General features: G+C 35.4%; 1 protein-coding gene across 3 annotated transcripts in view; it reads left to right on the forward strand.

The window, feature by feature from the left end:
• Positions 1–22448, forward strand: part of LOC145671108 (putative ATP-dependent RNA helicase DDX23) — a 112014-nt gene that overhangs the window by 72416 nt on the left and 17150 nt on the right. For all 3 annotated transcript variants that reach the window (XM_081739890.1, XM_081739889.1, XM_081739891.1), the window contains 4 exons: positions 4407–4531; positions 10740–10876; positions 13104–13237; positions 14892–15011. In XM_081739890.1, the coding sequence (XP_081596016.1) occupies positions 4407–4531; positions 10740–10876; positions 13104–13237; positions 14892–15011 (516 nt within the window). The remainder of the gene's footprint in view (positions 1–4406; positions 4532–10739; positions 10877–13103; positions 13238–14891; positions 15012–22448) is intronic.

Raw genomic sequence — 22448 nt, forward strand, 5'->3', positions numbered from 1 at the left:
TGTCGCAAAACCGGTCAAAACCTATTTAGAAAATGTCGGATGGGAAGTTTTACCCCACCCGCCGTATTCACCAGACGTTGCTCCTTCGGACTACTACTTGTTCGATTGCATGAACAACGATTTGATTGGACAGCGGTTTACTTCTTCAGAAGATATCGAAACATGGGTCTCTGACTGGATCGCTTCCAAGGATGAGGACTTCTTTCGCCACGGAATCCGTACATTGCCTGACAGATGGGCGAAAGTGGTGGCTAGCGATGGACAATATTTTTCTTAAGGTATTTATGTATTTTGTGTTTGTACTACAGCTTCAATGTGTGCGTACCAACCGCACAAATTAATTCCTAGACCAAATAGTAATTTTAATATAAAGTGATTTTTAGCAAGGAGCATGCTAGGTGTGTTAGAAAAGTAATGAGATTGGCAACACTGTACACGAACCGACAACGCTGTTACCTTCACCTTCACACGGCAACTAAGTTATCCGTTGCCGTTGGCTCAGTATAAGTTTGAATTTGCTCTTGTGAGGTGTGTTACGAAAATGTACCGGTAAAAATTTAACCAATGTTGTGCCATCAAATTTTGTATAATACTTGATGAATTCGCTATTGTGACTTACGAAAAGTTACAAAGGGCTTCTGGAAAGCATTTACTATCCAGGGCACGAGTGTTCAGATGGTACAAGTCCATTTTAGAATGCCAAAGTCGGGGATAGCACACTGCAAACTCTCCCTGTCCCAAGAAGCGAGAATAAGTAAATCTAAAATCAAATTGATATTTTTTTGTTTTTTGACTCAGTACAAGTTTGGACTTGAGTCTGGGATTTGTGCCACCAGGACAAATTGTGAATCAAACTTTTTACCGAGAAGTCCTTGAAAGACTTAGGGAAAAGCATGGCACATGTGTGACCAGGCATTGCACACACTTGGACGCTGCATCACTCGACAGCGCACCATGTCACATAGCAGTCTCTCATAAATGAAATTTTGATTTAAAAAAAAAAAATCCTGTGGTTTCTTAGCCCGCTGTATACCTAAAACAAACATTAACCCATGTAAACAATATCATATCAGAAAAAAAATATATGAAAATATGCAAAAATCCACATTCGACTCTTTTATATATATATATATAGCACATCTTGTATATGGAGTTATCAATGTTCAAGTAAATATAGAAGTGCTTGTGCGTTCTGATAGAAACTTACACGCTATGGAATGATAAACAACGGTTGTATTCAATCTGGAATTACTGAGTCACTGAACTACGTAACTGGAATGGTGTTGTTATTTACCGTAATGAAAAAAGGAAGACTTCAGACAACTCACAATCGGGAAAACTTACTGAAATTGAAATAAACAAAAATTTATGTATTGGTTTATAAGATCCTATTCTTTGGCCCTATTTTTTGATCTTATTCTCAAAGGAAAAAATGCGGCTAATGCACCGGCATAATACTTAATTTCTTTTTACCTGTGACTTTATATTTATGTAGTTTTTGTGCAGTGTTGCAAATCAATATATGAAATCATTAGAAAAATACAGAAAATTACACTTTTAAAGGGGCTGTAATTTGGAATGGCATAAAGGGGGGGGGGGGGTTCATAAGTTTTGTGCTGAATACTATTGCATATAAAGAGTCTGCAGAAATATCTACATCTATGATACTACTGGCACCATAGATCTATGGAGGTCCGAAAGTTGAAGTTTGTGATTTTGATGCCATGTTTGAGGCGTAATATGTCACGAGGGCAAAGTGCTAAATATTGCTGCTTAGGCCACAAAGTAATTCTGTATGTGAATAAACTATTGGAAAAAATCATGACTGAATTACATGTAGAAAAAAGTGAGAACATGGTAAAAGCGCGAAGAAAGCAGGCGCGTGACGATGGTTATAGCCCGGAAAAATTTAAATGTTTTGATTTGTTTCATGCTAGATCTCAAAAACTACGCATGGTTCAGCAAGTAGGCCCGCCTTTGTTTGTGTTCAGTTGTGCAAAAGCTTACGAGTGGCGTGTGTTCCATCTTTTTAGCTTCATGATCATTAGTTTATAGGATGGACAATTTATCATGACCATCCGCTATAAGAGAAGCCAAAAGAGAGAGAAAAGCGAAACTTTGCATGAAGCAAGTTTAAGGAGGGGGGCATCTATGTATGTATTAAACAGAAAGACCCAACAAAATGTGTTGCCAACCCAATATAAAATTTTAGTTTTTCAAATGGCACTACGTCAGATTATTACATAGTTCAAATCAACATGTCAAACATAAACTTAAAATATCAGTTTTATTATTCAGTATTGCAAACTAAGAATATTATAGTGTTACAAACATTCAAAGTTCGGAAGCCTCGCAAATACAGCATCACGGAAATGCACAGGCAAATGCACATTGAAAGTACTTTAATGTTGGAAACCATGGTCATAGTATGACTTGTTTCAAATGAATAGGAACAAAGTTACCAGGGCTTGAAAATTTTAATTTTTTTGAAAGCTTTTATTAAAAAAAAAAAATGATAAAATAAGTATCACATCTAGTTACTTGTGTGGTTTGTAATGAGTGTAAATTATTTTGCCGTGTACAGCACTTCGATATCTCAATCCGTTCCGGAGATATAATAAACATTGTTGAAGTTTGCAACACTGTTTAAATCGTGTAGTTGTGAGACCTTGTAATTATAGCTACTAAAAGCTATTACTCTATTGCTATAGAAGAGGAGGAAAACAACAATCATTTTAAATATTTTCCACAAATACGCCATTTTCAGCAGGGTTTGGTAACGCAATCTTGTGAACACATTAACTACCGTAACTGGGATTGGATTTCAATGTTACTTTGCTGACACATTAAGTGCCTTAATACCACAGTCCAGTTCGACGATGGTTGTCGTGGGTGCAAGGGGGAGCTAACACTCTTACCATATAGAGGTGGCAATGATCATGGAGCTAGAAAGACGGAACAAAGGCCACTCGCAAGCTTTTGCACAACTGAACACAAACAAAGGCGGGCCTACTTGCTGAACCATGCATAGTTTTTGATGAATCATAACAAAATATTTAAATTTTTCGGGTTATGACCATCGTCACGCGCCTGCTTTCTTCGCGTTTATACCATGTTACTTTTTTCTCCACGTAATGTCAGTCATAACTTCTTTGCAACAGTTTATTCACATACAGAATTACTTTGTGGCCTAAGCAGCAATTTTTAACACTTTGCCGTCATGACATATTACGCCCCAAACATGGCATCAAAATCACAAACTTCAACTTTCGGACCCCCATAAATCTATGGTGCCAGTAGTATCATAGCTGTGGATATTTCTGCAGACTCTTTGCATGTAATAGTATTCAGCACAAAACTTATGAACCCCCCACTTTATGCCATTCCAAATTACAGCCCCTTTAAAAGTGTAATTTTCTGTACTTTTTCTAGTGATTTCATGTATTGGTTTGCAACACTGCATATTTATTTAGTAGCAAGAGTATGTGTTCTTCGCGTACCTTAGTCTCTCCTCTAAACATTCGTTTTTGTTTGATGTTCGTCTGATTCGTACGTCCTCAGCAACTGTAGTTTTCGTAAGCGTTTGCAATTTCAAAAATTGGTACTCTACCGACAACAAAGATGACCGCCATTCAGGAACACTTGTACATACGACAACGTGAATGATGTTATTGATCTTTTCATACTCAAGGTTCATCACACTCCAATTTCTATAATTTTCGGAGATGGTCGAGCAACTATTTTCTCCAGTTTAGGACCACATCACATGGATTGACCCTGTAGTAGCAGTAATCCAAGAGGAGGTAATAGTTGCAGTAATCCGTAGCAATAGCTACATTATTTTCCACGGATACTTGTGCATCATGGATATATGTTTCCGAACCAATTTTCAACTTGCTATGAATTTCATCCTCCTACACTGACCGCACAGTGCTAATGATAGTAACCAAGGTTTGTAGTATTCTTGTTTCGTCCCTACAGCATAGTTTTTCTTGCTTTCCGTTCAATTATTGCGTGAACTATTGCTTCCATTGAATCACTGTGACTGACAACGTTGCTTTTTCTATTACCACTGGGGGACTACCAGTGTAGAACCAAAATTGCTGGTCCAATTTAAAAAATTCTAACATTTTAGGGTCATTTCCAGCGACTTTGTTCACTTTATGTTTCTTCGTATCTATACTCATAACAAAGTTGGGCTATGGCAAGGAATATATATATAGTTGTGTACACAAGAAACCTGTAACATGTTATTAAATACAAACATTTTTCTTAAGTAATAGTGGCTTACTTGTGTGGACCAATTGAACTATTAAAATATTTTAAAACGATAGGCAGTCTGATAACAGTCTGACATTCTGACATTTTTACAAATTGTTTGTTAGCAATCCTTTCTGTTCATTTAGGTCCAGTTTTTTGGCCGAGGTCATGTGGCAGGGATTGATATCAAAGCTCAGAAGAGGGACCAATCAAAATTTTATGGCGAGCTTCTGGAACGAAGAAGAACAGAAGCCGAGAAAGAGCAGGAGAAGTAAGTATACATTTCCTTTTCTTTCGCCACTATTATAGAACATGTATTTAGGGACGTCTGTAGGTACTTTAAGATAATGGAGATACAAACAAAATACCGAATATAATACTAATTTATTTAGGCCGTAAAAGAACATTATTTAGAGCAGATTTTTACCTGATGATTATGATCACCAGTTAAATGAGGAATGTCGTTGAAACTAGATCAAATATGTAAACTTTAAACAACGTTTATACGGGTTCTATTTGTATGCAAACTGGGAACAAACGCTGGTGAAACCGGAAGAAAACTATGTCAGTTTTCGATAGAGATGTGGTAAATGAGGGGATAGTACAACGATTGTTTAACAACTTTAAGAAAGATTGTGAATCATTCCGGGACGCACTACGTACGAAACATCCACAAATCATACATGAAGCACTCAGTTTAACTATTGAGGCCGATAATGGCCAGATGTGTGCAGCAATGTGAGAAGAATTCAATTACAATGCAGAAGACATTCGCCAGCTTGGAAAATTATAAAGTAGGAGGAACGCATTGGTGTGTGGGTGTCGCATGAGGTGGCTGGGTGTTAAAAAAAATATTGACTTAAAATTTTTTCGTGGTGTGTTTTGAAAATTCTACAGCTAATTGCTGTCTTTTTCTCTGAGCATAGGCCATCACTTGATTCTCTTTAAGAACCAAAGGTACCTACAACGATGTTACATGAAGCTCCATTTTATCCTACATTTTTTTTAAGTTCTTCAGCAGACTGGCCGAGTCTTCAAACATTTCACCATAATTAAGAATTCCTTCTGCCGATTTCGAAGAAGACACTGTATCTTCATCGACTTTTGGTCTAAAATATAAACCCACGCACCGAGCACAGAAAGAATCACACATTCTTGGATTAGTATTTGGTTAGTACAGACCTATTTCACTAACATCAGCTCCTTTGAGCACTATATCACCCGACTTCATTGTTCATACAAGATTATCTTGTGTCATTTGTCATAGTCTGCACAACGAAGACAAAATTTACTACCGGGTCACGGTGACTCAGTGGTAGAGTGCTTACCTCTGGTGCGTTGGGTTCTTGGTTTGATCCCCAGCTAAGTAAGCTTGTGGTGGACAACATCGTATCCGTGAGTTTTCTCGGGTACCCTCGTTTCTTCCCACATTCTAATTCCACTAATTCTTTCATCATACACTTGGCGTTAATCATCGTGTCCCTTGACCTAACAAGTATAATTGTGGGACGTTAAGTTGAAAGACTTCATTTAATTTCATTTACAAACTTTACTGTATCGTCCAGCCATATTCATGCATGCTAACCCTAGTTTCAGCAAATAACTGCAGAAATTACAACTCAGCGAAGATGAAGTTAAGACTCGCTTTACATAATCGCAACTACAATTATCACTACAAATAGAGGTATGCGCGCTTTAATTCAGTAAATTCCAGTTTGCCACAATTTCAGTATGAGCAATCAACATGCAGGGACGTATCCAGGTTGTCGGTCGCCTGCAGGAATAAAAGTTACGGGCCAACGCACTAAATTTTCTTGCTCTAATACTTTAAACTAAATCATGTTATGCTGCCTCGCTCAAATACCTTAAACTAAAGCAATTAAATACTGCAATTAATAATGAAACATTTTCTTGTGAAATGCGAACAGAATTATATGGTGGAAAAACTTCGTTCGAAGAAAATTTTCCCCAAGAGTAAATTACCCTTTGTGGATATTTTATTAAGGAGTAATTTATGCACCAATAGACAGTAAGTAAAATGTATATTTATGAAATATGAACGAAATCGCCTGAATCATTTTTGAGGAAATCGCCCGAAAAAAAAACCCTTAAGAATAAATTATCCTCGTATATATTTTCAGAACAAATGAGTTATCCTTCCATATTGACGGGTTATTAATGAAGTATTTATTTAGGAAATATGAACAAGATCACCTGAGTCATATTTGAGAAAATCATCCGAAAAGACACTTGTCCCAAGAATAAACTATCCTTTGTAGATTTTTCTGAGGAATGATTTGTACCATAGTCTGGGAATAAAATTTGCTGCAGATACGTTAAACAGTATGGCTTCAAGGTGAGTGAACACATTTGCATCGAGACAAATGAACAGACGTCCAAAAATCATTTTTCGGCTTGCAGAGGCCATAAGACATGTAAATCCATTGAAATCTCGAATTCAATTTTTTTCATGATCAGACTACTTTGTTTTCTCCTATCGTCGCTTGGAAGTAAAAGAGGCAACTGCTCTTAAAGAATATGGATGGGTCATTTCACAAATTTGCTGTCTCTTTTAAAAAAAAAATAAATAAAAAGCACTTAGGAAAACCTTCTTAGTCTTTATTTAGTGAATGTAAGCGGTTTTTGAGAATTGGGCAATTTCTCGTGTTTTTTTCTTTTTTTTCTTTTTTAAGAAACTGTTGTCCACAGAGGCGATGCATTTGTTTCAAAAGAGGGGTAACTTGGTCTTTCAAACTGTAAAAACAGAATATTAAAATTCGCAGCGAAAGTGCTGAAAAAAAAATTGCAAACATATTTTTCGGATAATTTGACGTTCATTTGTTAATTAATTTTAAAAAAGATATGTATCTGGAAACCAAACTATAATAAAATATAATTTTATGACATCCATATGTACACTCATGTCCAAAATTATTGTCGCATGTCTATTAATATGTTGCTGTAAGAATATAATTTGATAACAAATTCGCCCGGCATTTTTTATAATGTTAGTACGTGTATAATCGGGAAAGACATGTATGTGGCAAATTTCATGTCAAAAGAGCAGTAAATAAGAACAATAAAAGGAAAATAGAATATTCTTGTCAATTTAGCAGCATTTTGTTTTACTCATTCTAATTTTCGTATTTACAGTTCGTTTCCTATGAAATTTACCACAACTATACATTTCCCGATTATACACATAGTATCAGTATTAAAAATTCCCTGCAAAATCATTATCAATTATATTCTTACAAGAAGACATTTATAGATATGTGACAATCATTTTGGACATGACTGTACATACTACAGTAAGAACTGTAACTCTACCAGTCTCCACGGCTGAATGATGGGGCTCCGAAGCTGACCATTTTCAATGTTGGCCTCAATTTATAAATTGTACTAGCCATCTTTGATGACCAGTTTTTGACGGGATCTTTTTTTGGACAAAACAAAAAGTATAGGTCTCTCAAAAACACCCATAGTTTCTATTTAAAAAAAAAAAAAGTTTGAGCAATATCGTGCTCGGCTTGGATTGAAATGAACTTCCTCTTAAGAGTTCATATGTACCGAATTTCTCACCTCCTACTTAAGCGAATCTTGATATTCAGCACTTTCTGAATAAAGACAGGGAAGTTTGATTATTATAGAAATGTCTGCTATTTTTCCCCTAGGAACGGAATTTTCAAAGACGCTATTACGTGCGGTACGTGACGTTTGGGCCCCGCCGTTTGGGCGCGGACGTTTGGGCCCCGCCGTTTGGGCACTGGACGTTTGGGCGCGAGTTAAAAAGTCGTTATGTTAGGCGCTGAGTACAAAGTTCGAATCAAGATATCACAAGGTGTCTACTGTAGTGGAAGTCCTTGAATTATACTGGATTTTGTTTTACATACTAGAAATACTGGAATTTCAAAATTATAAAAACTGAATTAACAATTAAATTTTGTAAATTTAAGTTTCAACGAAAGTTAAGTGTGCTTTTTATTTGATAACTTTTCAAGCCAAATGTAAGTCGACCAGACTACATATGATTGACTGCATTACATACATAGTGAGCCTATTCCATTAAAAAACTTAAAGCAGGCCTTCTACTGTAGTTACGCAATAAGTGTGAATGCCAAACACATTTCTAGTGGCTAAATGACCAATATATGTACACTTAACTATTATTTTTCACTTTGAAATCGTTGTTTTTTTTTTCTTTCGCCACTTTCTTTAATGCAGATTAAATGCTTACAATGGGACGAAAAAAAGTGATACCAGAAATACGGCATACTACAGTTCCTAAACTCAATGTGTTAGACATCCTGTATGCAAAATATGTCTTACACACCATGTATGCAAAATATCTTTCCCTCAACTCGATTAGGATATAGGATTTTTAGATTTCTGGGCTCTCGGCATCTAAGGCCATTTAGCCCGTCACGTTTGAGGGAGCACACTATCCGGGGAAAGGGAAGGAAGGAAGCGGCCTGGACCTATAAATTAGGTACCACCCAGGCATTTGCCTAATGTGAATGAAGAAAACCCAGGAAAACCTCATTCAGGGTGGCTGGCCTGAAAGAGCGTGTTACACTTTTTCGACCGAGTGCCCCCACCGGGAATCGAACCCGGGACCGATCGCACCGAAGGCGAGAGTGTTAGCGACTACGCTGCAATCTTTTATTGGTAGTTCTTTATTGGACTTAAGGAAGAAAAGAGTTTGGCAAACGTAATACGAAAGAAAACAAATTTTAATATTCATAAATATGTAATTATTAACTTTCTTTAAAAAAATACAAAAATTAAATCAATATGTTTTAATTAACATTAAGAAAATTAACAGTTCGTCTGATTCCTTTATTTCCTAGCTTTCTTATATAATACAAAAATTAGATCAGAAGTACAAGAATCGTGAACAAGCGAAAAATCAATCCATGACGAGGTTAGGCAACAAATGCTACAAACGCATTAAACTATTTAATTTAGATGAATAAATAAGATAGAGATAGAAAATATACAGATAAATGAGGTGAGATAAAGATAGAAGTGTAGGAAATGTATATATCTTGATTGGTGCTTAGTTTTCAGTGCCTAGCTTACTTTATATGTCGTAAATTGTGATTTTTACTATGTACCTCGCGCCCAAACGTCTGGCGCCTAAACGGCTTTGCGCCCAAACGTCCGGCGTTCAAACGGCAGCGCCAAAACGTCCGCGCCCAAATGGCGGCGCCCAAACGTCCTGTCCCGATTACGTGTTTCCAATTATTTTAATCAAAGAGTGTATATGCTAAGTTTCACCTTTTTTAAGTTCAGAAATTCGTAAGATACTAATTTCTTGTCAGAAAATTTGAACACCCTTTACCGCTTTTAGGATATCTTTTTTAATTTCAAAAATTCTTTTTTTTCTTTTGTTTGCGTGACAAGAGGAGTATTCTGTCCGAATTTCACATTTCTGCCTGTAGTATTATGGCCTGAACGAAGATGAGTGAGTCACTTTATAATAATATAGATAACCTACTGAAATATTTTTCGTTTTTGTGGAAGTGTAATACAAAATCACTCACTTGTACTAATTTCTGTGTGTCAGTGGTTTTGTGTTTTGGTAGTACCTGGTGGGATATTACTTTTTGTAATGCACCAGCTGGTAACACAGTGTAACCATGTAGGAAGAAGCTGTCTGGTTAGCAGTTTTTTACTACAGCGCGCCTTCTGTTTTTCATACTATTGCCCTTCCTTTCGTAAGGTCATCTCTCTCTCTCTCTCTCTATATATATATATATATTACAAATACAAGAAATTCGGGATTGCGTAAGCAATTACAGAATCAGGTTATAAAATAAGTAAGCTCGTGATACTTAGAAAAATACTCTTAGTTATACTGTTTGCAAAATAAGAAATGAGTTGACATGTAAAGGAAGACATGTTACCTTATTATCATATCACAAGTATTCCGCTAAGGCGTCCGCTATAACTGTTCTCTCTAACAAATAAGTAGTTATAGAGACCGCTTCAGGGGAATACTCGTAATGTGGCAACAGGGTAACACATTTTCCACTAAATATCAGTTCATTTCTTATTTTGCTCAGAATCTAAATACACATACAAAAATTTAAATAATAATAATAAGATTATTGAAATAAAACTTGAGATTTTATGTGCATCAACTTTATTGATTTCAAACAGATACATTTACTTATTTTAACTGAATAATACAACACCACTCTATTATTCGGCATTATTTTGGTTTGCTCTGCTCTTACATCATGGTAGTTCTTGACGTGTTGTTATCTAGGCTCAAGTAGTGCTTCTATGCTTTTTTGCCTACTTTTGTTGTTAATATTTCACACACGTAAGTTTTTACTATTAGGCCTCTAATATTGACAATTTTGATTTTGAGAGGCTTCTCGGGTAAGATCTTTAATCGTAATTTTAGGTTTTCTTAAAGTGTATTGATTATATTTACCCATTTCCCCGGGTTATGTTATTTATTTTCACAGGGTAAGGTTAAAGAAATTGAAGAAGAAAGAAGAAAAACAGCGATGGGATGATCGGCATTGGTCTGAAAAGTCTATAACAGAGATGACAGAGCGTGACTGGCGTATTTTCCGTGAAGATTACAATATTATGATTAAAGGTAATTGTTTCGTGTAATTAAGCACATAGTTTCTCGAGTAATATACTGATATTCGAAGATCGTTGTCTTCTTTGTAAGGCTCTTACTCTTCAAAAGTTATTTTCGGTTCGTCTTGAATGTGCACTAATTAGAATAACATAAGATATAAGATAAAATAATAGTTATAACGATAATGTAAGCCGCTTAAAGAAGAGTAATCGTAATCGTATAAATGAACAATTCAAATGGTATTCTGTTACATTTCTTTAAAAATGTCGAATTTTCGCTGACAGCTGTTAGCATTGTCAAGACATAGGTAAAAGGGATGTTTATGTACACTCATGTCCAAAATTATTGTCGCATGTCTATAAATATGTAGTTGTAGGAATATAATTTGACAACGATTTCGCCTGGTATTTCTTATAATGTTAGTATGTATATAATCGTCAAAGACATGTATGTGGTAAATTTCATGTCAGAAGAGCAGTAAATAAGAACAATAAAACGAAAATAAAACTTTCTTGTCCATTTACCAACATTTTGTTTTACTCATTCTAATTTTCGTATTTATAATTATTTTCCTATGAAATTTACCACAAATATAGATTTCCCGATTTTACACATAGTATCAGTGTTAAAAGTACCCTGCAAAATCATTATCAAATTATATTCTTACAAGAAGACAGTTATAGATCAGCGACAATCATTTTGGGAGTGTGCATGTGACGAGAAGAAATACACATACTAGTTTGAAAGAACATATTAGTGATGCCAAACACAGCTATGTCCCAATATTGAGTCTTTCAAAGCACCTGACAGGTACAAAGCATAACATTTATAAAGTGAAATGATTTAAAAAAAAAAAAAAAAAAAAAAAAACTTCATTTATAGAAAGACAGGCATACGAAGGCTTTTTCATTCGAACGAAGGAAATATGAATGGCACCTTCACAGTAGTTACCAATCTGAAAAGAAGCACAAGGATTTAATATATACTTATGTATTTTCTTTCTTGTTTTCTAATTATTATTTAAGACTTCCCACGAATTTGTTTGAGTCGAAATCATTCTAAAATAAATTGAATAAATAACTTCTAACTTAAAGATGTTTCAGATTTAAAAAGAAAAAGAAAATTCTCGTCTTAAAAATTCTAAATTTCTAAGCCATATTGCTTGCGATTGAAATCGGCCAAGTGCATTTATCCAAAATTAAAACATTCGCTTATATATACTGTGATGGCATACCACTATTTTACAGTTTAATAACATGTTGAGAGGTATTTACTAACACCAATTACACTGTTGCCGACCTCTTGAGATTTCGTGTTTTGGAATTAAGAATCATACAGCTTCTGATCTCAGATTTATTGCTTGCCAGTTTCCAGCACATTTATTTGTATAAGCTTAATGTTAAAAATGGTTACTAAAGCTTAACATAATAATAAAGTTAACTAAAAATGACAGTAGGAATTTACAATGTTTTATTAGTCAGCAGTGGAACCAAAAGTGAACTTCCCCTTCCGAGGATGAGAAATCGGAAGCTCTAATATGTTATTAGGTGACGTGAGATTAACGATGAGAAGAAAGTTCGAGGTTGAGGTACAGAAAGCTCGTGATTATTCGAGGTAATTAGGACCGAGCCTACCTCGGATATGCAAAAACTCGAATAATATGGAGATCAGGTGTTATTAAGTACAGTAGTACGTGTTGTAAATGACAAAACTTTTTTGAATATAGAAATTGTTTATTACAGTATACTCAAACTTACAAATAAAATAATATTGTTACATCCATACAGTACCATACAAAACATATTTTTTTTTAAAATAAAATCAGTAGTTGTTTTCTGGGACAACTTTTGACTTCTCGTTGATGCTGCGATATTACAGTGATACACGATAACAGACAGCTGAGCTCGGAGATTTGGAACTTAGCGGTTCGTCAGCAGCCAGTATGCGCCCCATCTCGTACAACTGTATTCTGGTGCGAAAGGTCCCGAACCATATGAACTTAAGGTGAATAATATCGTATGAATGGGATTTTCTGGGGAGTTTCCTGTTTCCTCGCACTGCATTAATTCCACCAGTTTTCCATTAACGCTCACTTCTATTTAGCATTCATTTCTTTAGCCTAAAGGATATAAACGTGGGGTAGTACAGTAAGGATTCATCTAAAGTGGCCGTATTATTATGATTATACAGTGTAACTAGATTGATGTGATCATTTAATTCTTGTATTCTGTTTTAACAGGTGGTCGTATTCCTGATCCAATTAGATGCTGGAAGGAGTCAGGTATTCCGTCAGAAATATTAGCCATTATCGATGAAGTAGGCTATAAAGATCCCACTCCAATTCAAAGACAGGCCATACCTATTGGACTTCAAGTAAGTTATATGAAAATGTGTTTATCTAATGTGTTTTAGTTCATAAATTTAGATCAACGACCCTTGCATAATGTATGTTCAAATTGTAGATATTATCCGAAATCTCAGTACGAGAATTAGGGTTGTTCACTGAGAACTTGATGTCTTCAAATGATAGGATACTAATGGGAAATTAGTAGTATTGATCTACGTAGAGCGAAAACAATAAGATACAACGAGATCCCTTTAGTGTTCTAAGAATGAATACAATTTTCTCTCTTAATTCTCTGTTCAAACCGGAAGTGGTAGAAATCAACCACTTCTGGTTTTAACGTTGATCGTTATAAAATAAAAGCGGAAACACATAGCGAAAAGTGATTTTCTGCATTCAATTAAGAGTCCTAAGAATACATTTTATCTCTACTTTAAATTCTCTACTAAAACTGGAAATGTTAGAATTCTAATTTCAATATTAATTGAGAAAATATCACGCTATACATACCAAACTCCTTCACGTGGTGTACACATAACATTGCTGCTTTGTTTTAAGTTTATAACTACAAAAATAAGTTTACAAGTGATATGCGTATTATGGATGGTTCAGTAAAATATGACAGTAATTTGAGTTGTACAGCCCAGTTTGCTGGCTTATTTTCTAGTTCTTGTGCATTTGGTCGAGGTCCCGGTTCGATTCCAGGTGGAGGAGCATCGAATGCATTTTAGTGGCTCATATCCCATGACCTCGTTGTGCATTGTCTTCACTAAACAATTTTTCTGTGTTCATTGGAAATAGGAACACTGTAAACATGAAGATTTACGAATCACAAGGCACTTCTATATATTTGTCAACTTGACAAAAGGAAACAGCTGTTTTCCGAAATATTGTCAAATTTTCAATTAACGTATTGGGTACTTCCAAGCTTAATTTAATTTAATTGTTGATTTAAACCTAGAAATGCCATGGTGCAGAGGGAGGGTGTCAATTGTTCCCGCGCATTCAAGTTTTCAGTTGTCTGCAGGATAAAGTGTTTCCTAACAGCTCTTGATTTTTTTTACATTGTCCGTTTGATTATAATATTCACTTTTGTTTTATATTATATCATGTGTTTTATTTTTATATAAGAAATCATTTGCTGGGGACAGATTTGACTCCCGTTGGTATTAGGTGTAACTCATCTTTGTTTTCGCAAAAATTTCTTTTTATTCTAAAACCCTACCTTTTTTATTTTTTATTTATTTATTTATTTTTTTTAAAGCGTTACATCTATCTAGTATTTAAACACTGAAGTTTACCAGAATGATAAATTTTATTCTAAAAGTGGACATACATACACCACCAAAAGAAAACTGAAGTTCATATTGTAACATATCACATGCCCATGCTTTAATAACGTAAACAGTGTCATATATGTAACCATTGACGATAAATGTAAAGTAGAACTACTCGAAAAAGTGTCTGTTATTATTTAGTTTAACATGTTAACTAAAACTCAATAGGTATAGTGATACAGTCACTTAAAAAAGCACTGACAAATTTGACCCCCTCTCTCTTGGTACTAGACGTAGCAGATATGGGCGTGGTAATGTAAAGGTTAATAGTTGTAATGTATTTCAATTTTTAAAATATGTTTAGTTTTTACTTCATTGAAATTGATTGTCTTAACGTTTTTTGCAGAATCGTGATATCATTGGTGTGGCAGAAACAGGATCCGGTAAAACGTTGGCCTTCCTGATTCCCTTGTTAATGTGGATTCAGTCCCTGCCCAAGATAGAAAGAATTGAAGATGCAGATCAGGTAAATATGACATTGTGTTGGTTTTCTAGCCAAGCAAATCCTTGGTTCAACTGACTGATTAAGCTGGTCAAATCAGCGATATTTGAATATTTAATCTAACGCTTAAGGTAAATTTAGAGGTTGCGGTTCATTATATATGTAAATGATTTAACACCGCAAATTGGTGTTTCGAATAGCATACGAAAAAAAAAAAAAAAAAAAAAAACTAAACTATGTATGCGAAGATTAAAATCCAAATTGTTTACAAATGAAAATGAAAATGAATTATTCTCTAAATTAAATGGTTTTACATACCTTGCATTTTCTAGTCCTATTAATTTCGCTCATTTACGTATATCCTACAAGCTTCGTCAGAGGTATTTTGCCTTATGAAGATCAGTCAAGTAGGAAATTACATGTTGATTGACTGTTCACTTCTTTACGGATTCCAATAGGAACGACTTCTTGAAGTCCAGTGCAAAAAACTCTTACATACTTCGTCAATTTTAACGTATAGACTGTTAAGAGAAGTAACCACTTTTTACCCTCGCCATTGTAATTCATAGTAGTCAGTTCCCAGTTTAGAACCAAAAGACGAATTACATACTACAGTTTAGGTGTAAAATCATTTATTTTATTTATGCTTAGTTTGCGTAACAAAATGAAAACTTGAACGAGTTACTCCAATTCAATTCTAATTGGTTGAGGCTTCGAGTACCGAGTAAAACCAAATAATTGGAGTAATTAGAAAACAGGAAGCAGTAATGTGGTGTAAAACATTTACTTGAAATAGCAGTGGAGTGTCCAAGAATTCGTTTCGAGCTTTATGAAGCCAACCGCACTGAGAAAATTTGTCTCTTGCGGAAAAACCGTCTCCAAACATTTTTCAGGTGCCCGCAGTGGTCCAGTGGTAGAGTGCTCACTACTGGTGCGTAGGTCTGGTTCGATCCCAGATCCATCAAGTGGGTTTTGTGGTTGACAAACGCTGTGCGCATTGATTTTCTCTAGGTTATTCCATTTCCCCCTACTTTCTTCATTTCACCGTTATCATCCATTTCATTATCACTGTCTCCTTCAGCCTCGAAGCTAAGTCAGGGACGTTAAACTCAAGAAAGAAGTAAGAAAGGATCCTTTTCCCTCTTGACATCGAAATGGAGTTTCTCTGGACGTCAAGGGTGCTGTGTACAAGAAACAGAAAAAACTACGATTTCTACAGTAATTATTTTACTCGAGCGACATTGGTGGTTTCATCTTGATTTCTTTTTCTGGTAGGTATGGTGCTTTTGCCTGGTACCAATCCATTGTACTTCAACTGGGGAACTTCCAGTTCTGTTACTAAACTAGCTTTGAAAGTTCAATTCCGGTTCCATACATCAGAACACGAACATCCGAGGCTATTGGTCAACACGAGAGTTGAGTCATCGATCATTTCTGAAATAAAACTTCTCTTTTTTCGGATCTTTAGTCTAGGCGCTAGCCCATGTCACGTGTACATTATATGTGCCCTCATTTTGACTGTTGGGTGTTATTACCCACTTAAAAGAGCGTTAATTTCTTTTGGTCGCCTGATTCGGTTCTTGGTCGTTTAGTCGCCATATTGGATTCAAGATGGTGGATCATGAATTCCTGTAAACGCACATAACTTGGCCATTTATGAATCGATTTTGATCATGTTTTTTTCCTTTGGAAAGAAAAAAATATACTCTACAATCTTGTATTCTTGTACTTCGTGAAATCTGCGCCATTTTCCCAAAAAATGGAAAGAATAGAATTAAGGATAAAATTTTATTCTATTTTCGTAATTTTCTTGTAAATGGCTAATAATTCAACATTTTAATAAGACACAAAAAAAAGAAGAAGAATTTAATAAGCTTTAAAACGGTATACAACATGCTAACTAGGCTATATATTAAAGGAAAACTAATAGTATGTATGATTTTAATTGTTACAAAAATAGCTTTTCCGTCGCTTTTACCTTCTAGCAATATATCTGTACTGCAAGCGCTAGTTCATCTCACGTGCGAAGTTTTGTCCCGTAAGTCTTATTGTGGGGGTTTGTTAAATACCTATACGAGTATAAAAACGGTCACATGATCCAGATCATAGTCGTTTGGTTGCCTAAGATTTTGAGACCAGCATTTAAAAGTCTACTATAAACCTCGCAAAGTAGCAAAAGCAAAGCCCTTCAACTCCAAGATCATCGAACAGAAATTATCAGACAGAGATATTAGTGGTGCAGTGAGATTATTGATTTCTGAAGACATAATGACCACACCAGATGCGTCAGTGTTGAAAGCTCAGAGAAAAGTATTTTGCTCACTCCCACTCATTCGCCGGTCCAGAACCTCCTGAAGCCTCTACTTCTGTACCCAGAATATCATCTGCAGAATTCTTAAAAGCACTGAAATCTTTTCCGTCTGGTTCGGCTAATGGAATGAATAATCTACGCTTCTCAATTCTAAAAGATTTGATACTAAGTCAAGACTTCGAATCAAAAGAGCGTCTGATTACTTATACATGTGAACTACTACATTTAATTATATTTGGAAATATACCTTTCATGCTTAGACCTATTTTCTTTGGTGCGTCACTTATAGCCCTCAAGAAGAGAAGCGGTGGTATCGGACCAATAGCTGTGGGAAATGTATGGAGACGCTTGTCTGCTAAGATTGTTTGTTTCCGAATGCGTGACTCATTAATCGACATTTTATCACCACATCAATTAGGGGTGTGCGTACCATCTGGGGGAGAAACTGCTGTCCATGCAGCACGAATGTATTATTCATCTCCTCATACTAAGGTGAAAGCATTTTTGAAAATTGATTTTCGGAATGCTTTTAATGAAATTCGCGATTCTATGCTCCTTTCTGTCAAAAATAATTTTCCAACCTTCTATCCATACATTTACCAATGTTACTCTCAACCAAGTAACCTTTTTATAGGAAAAAAATATCATCTTATCACAACACGGAGTGCAACAAGGCGATCCGCTAGGCTCGGCTCTGTTTGCTTTGACTCTCCAACCCATTGTAAAAGTGATATTAATTCAAAGCTGAACATTTGGTATTTGGACGATGGAACCATAGCAGGAAATACGGATTTAGTGTTAAGTACATTAAACAATATTCGAACTAATGTATCAACCATTGGCTTATTTTTAAATTACTCCAAATGCGAAGTGAGCTTTCTGGGCGCCACAGATGATCAAATTGAGAAACTCTATCAGAGTTTTGATGAATCAGCACGAGGAATTCAACTTCTAACATAATCTAATGCTGAATTGTTAGGCACTGCCATTTCGGCCGATGCACGGAGCAAAACATTATCAGAAAAGATCTCCAAATTAGATTTATTCTTTTCCAGATTAGCCAAACTTTCAGCCCATTCTGCATATTACATATTACGAGCATCACTTTCAATACCAAGTTATTGTACTTCCTCCGATGTTCTCCTTGTTGGCGAGAAGATGACTTACTAGAGAAGTTCGATGAAAAATTAAAAACGGGATTAGAATCAATTCTCAACTGTTCCTTAGACAACAAATCATGGCTACAAGCTTCTTTATCAGTTGGAAATGGAGGTCTTGGCATACGTCGCGTCGTAGACATTGCTATTCCATCTTTCCTGGCTTCAGTCTATGGCTCTCGACAATTAATAGGATCTCTGCTCCAGCGGGAAGTATACGGATCAAGATGTGCAGGACTGCATGGCCAAATGGACTGATTTAGTAAGATTAGATCCCCCAGCACTCGAAACAAGAAATATCCAGTCAGCCTGGGATGAACCTATAATAAAGCATTATATAGCTTCACTACTAAGCTCAACTGATAATCTCGAAGATAAAGCCAGGCTTCTTGCTGTTACATCACCTAAAAACGAAGCATAGCTTCAAGCTTTACCTTCACCTTTTCTGAGACTACATCTATCTAACGAGAGTTTTCGAGTAGCCACTGCTTTACGTTTAGGAGTAGACATCTGCGAGCCACACCGTTGCTCTGCATGTAACGACCATGTAGATAGAAAAGAATTGCATGGCTTGTCATGTAAAAACAGTGTTGGCAGGATTTCACGACATACCAGTATAAATGACATTATTCTAAGAGCTCTGATTTCAGCAGGCATTCCATCAGTGAGAGAACCAAAAGGATGCAGTCGCAATGACGGAAAACGGCCTGACGGAATGACGTTAGTGTCATGGAAAAAAGGGAAGGCACTTATTTAGGATTTCACCTGTGCAGATACTTATGCTCCCTCAAATGTTGCAGATACATCGGCTCGAGCAGGACTCGTAGCAGCACGAAGAGAGGCCGACAAAAGAAATAAATATATCAATCTATTGGACAAATATTGGTTTGTGACAATAGCAGTTGAATCAAGTGGTTCATGGGGACAAGAAGGGCTAAATTTCATCAATGAAGTTGGCCATCGCATATCGCTGAAATCAGGAGATACCTGAGCAAGAGCATTTCTAATACAACGGATTAGTATAGCCATTCAACGGAGAAATGTGTCAGCTATTTTGGGAACTTTGCCAACCGGCAAAGAACTGGAAGAGATCTTCCTTTTCTAGGCGGTTTATGAATTCATATTATGTTATGGGATTTTGTAATAAAATACTTTGTTTCTGTACAGGAAAAAAATATTCCAGAAGACACTAAAAGTTTGAAGTTTACAATGAAAACAAAAGAAATGAAAAAATGTCAAACATCTTGTTCTTCTACTTACATTGTGTTGTTACATGGAGAAATTTGTTAATGTTTTGTCGATATTCTGTTAGCTTTACTATTATTGCTGTTACACGTTTCTTATTAAAAATCTGTTGTTGTCTTGATACATGTCTCGTTGTAAAATGGCCAATATACTATGTTGTAATAACTTTTTAAAAAAATAGAAAACAAATATAACGATAATAAAAATAAAGTATAAACCGGTAAATTTTGTTCTATAAAACATCAAAATTCAGCACCAAAAATGTGTATGGTCGGCTTTAGACGCTACTAAATCGCAAGCAAAGCACGATTCTGTCACATGCATGAAAATACGGCGTAATTCACACCCAAATTTCCTCTTGAGAATGTAGTGAAATTTTATTGTTCGGTAAAGAAAAGGTCATGAAAAAGTCACGAAATTTCATTTTGGAACTATAGTAGACATCCTGTTATATCTGGTTTCTTTCTTATACGTAAGCTTTTAGTTTTAAAAATTAAAAGAAAAAAGAAAGTAAGTACGAGGGAAAATTGTATAGGATATGAGCTTGTTGGAAAACATGCGTACTCATTATTTAATTCTCTCGTCTTGTCGGTTTACTAGCCGTGATAAATACTTCATAGAGAGAAATATTTTAAAACATAGTATTATCATCAAACGTACGAAGGAGAAATACCAAAGGTGAGAAGTCTAATTCAATTTCTTCATACGCCATTGAACTTCAATAGTCTTGGACATTCAACCTTACATGATTATTTGACTTTTGATACTCAGTACTTAATTAAGAACATGGTATTTATTAAGTTGGAGAATATAGAATACATATAAAGCATGAAATTTCTAAAAATTACTTTTTTATCTTTTTTTTAACCTGTCATTTTTACTTAACTCTTTCAATATCCGTTCTGTTAATTTAAAAGCAAGTATATATATTGTATACGTATATGTAAAGAATAATTACTGAACTTATAAATGTAATTACAGGTCCAAGACTTAAAGTGGCTAATTTTAAAATTAACAGCTTATTTTTTCAACTACTGAATGATACACATTAGTCGTTAGTGACGAAAGTTAAGATCATTGTAAAACTTAAAACCAGTAGAATATTTCAGCCACCAGGCAGACAGTACATTATTGCTGTCGGTCTGGAATTACCTAAACACTTCGATTAGAAGCTGCTTCATAAAACAATACTATTTTAAAGAGGCAACAAAATAAATAAATAAAATAAGCAGTTGATGCGTCTTCTAGGACTTCTGTAGAGATGAACAGAAATACAGAACCTCTCTTCCTTAGCACGTTCTGCAAGGCAATCATTTCTCCTAAAATTGAATATTGTTCATCCATCTGGACAATTGCAGCTCGTAGTAGTAGTCCATTTCAGAGTACCTCGCACACGTGTAATGACAAAACACTTAAGTATTCAACTACCTGACACTCGTCATAAAATCAGTAGTCTCAAATATCTGTACAATCTCACACATGGCCAATATTTCTGCATTCCATTCAGGCAAACACGTAACACATCTTTTTCATATAGCACGACCTTAGACTTCAATAGTTCAACGCTTTCTTCCTACAGATTTCCTGAGTTATACAACGAAATGTCACATGTACCCGTAGATTTATTTAATTCTGATGCTGCATATAACTCTGTACTACGACGTTATTTTAATGGATAAATTACTGTCAGTTATTGTCAATGTTTTTTGTTATGCCTTAGATGATATTATTATTATTATTATTATTATTATTATTATTATTATTATTATTATTATTATTATTATTATTATTATTATTATTATATTATGTTATCATCTGTTAGATTTGTTAGATATTCCAGTGTAAACGGGCGTTCAGCTGTATCTGGAGTTATGTTCGTAAAATAAATAAGTAAATATCTTTAATAAACGTTTATGACTAGAAAATCTTAATATTAGTTAAGTTACTGCGTAATTAATCTCGCATTTCTAACTGTTGTATTTCCTACAGAAGTGAAGAGTATTAGTTTGACTATTTCCTAGTCCTGGAATGAGAAGAATAAGGCTATAGTCCGCGTCACCCGAATTGGCGTGTGCCATCAGCCAATAAGTTTGCTAAACCTTCAGGGAGGAATCTGATTATTCATAATTATCCACTAGTACGAACAAAATCAATTATGAATGATTAGATTACGCTGCAAATTATGAATGGGCAGCGTACGAATCCCACGTCGAAAAAACTGCTCATCCTCTGAGGCGAGCCACGTACATTTTTGACTTCTTCATAAGAACATAAGTGCTGGTCAGCCAGGCCATGTGCTATTGATTGAATAAGTGATAGTCAGAGGGAACAGTGTCTGGAGAATACGGCGGGTGAGGCAGGACTTCCCATTTCAACGTTTTCAAGTATGTTTTGACCGACTTTGCGACATGAGGTCGAGCTTTATCATGCTGCACAATCATTTTATCGTCTCTCTCGTTGTATTGCGGCCGTTGTCTTTCAACGCTCGGTTTAAACGCATATCGTCTGTGATTGTTTCAGTTCGTTTTAGCAGCTCATAATACACTACGCCGAGCTGGTCCCACCAAATACAGAGAATTTTAGAGCTGTAAATATACAGTTTGGTCATCGACGTGGAAGTATGGCCGGGAAGTCCCCATGCTTTTTGGCGCTTGGAGTTATCGTAATGAACCCAATTTGCGATGTAGAAATCCTTTTTTATCTTTGCCTTTCAAGCAGCTGTCAAAAAAAAAAAAAAAAAAAAAAAAA

The sequence above is a fragment of the Thermobia domestica genome, chromosome 15 (assembly GCF_964235325.1).
Source record: "Thermobia domestica chromosome 15, izTheDome1.hap1.1, whole genome shotgun sequence".
Taxonomy (NCBI): Eukaryota; Metazoa; Arthropoda; class Insecta; order Zygentoma; family Lepismatidae; genus Thermobia; species Thermobia domestica.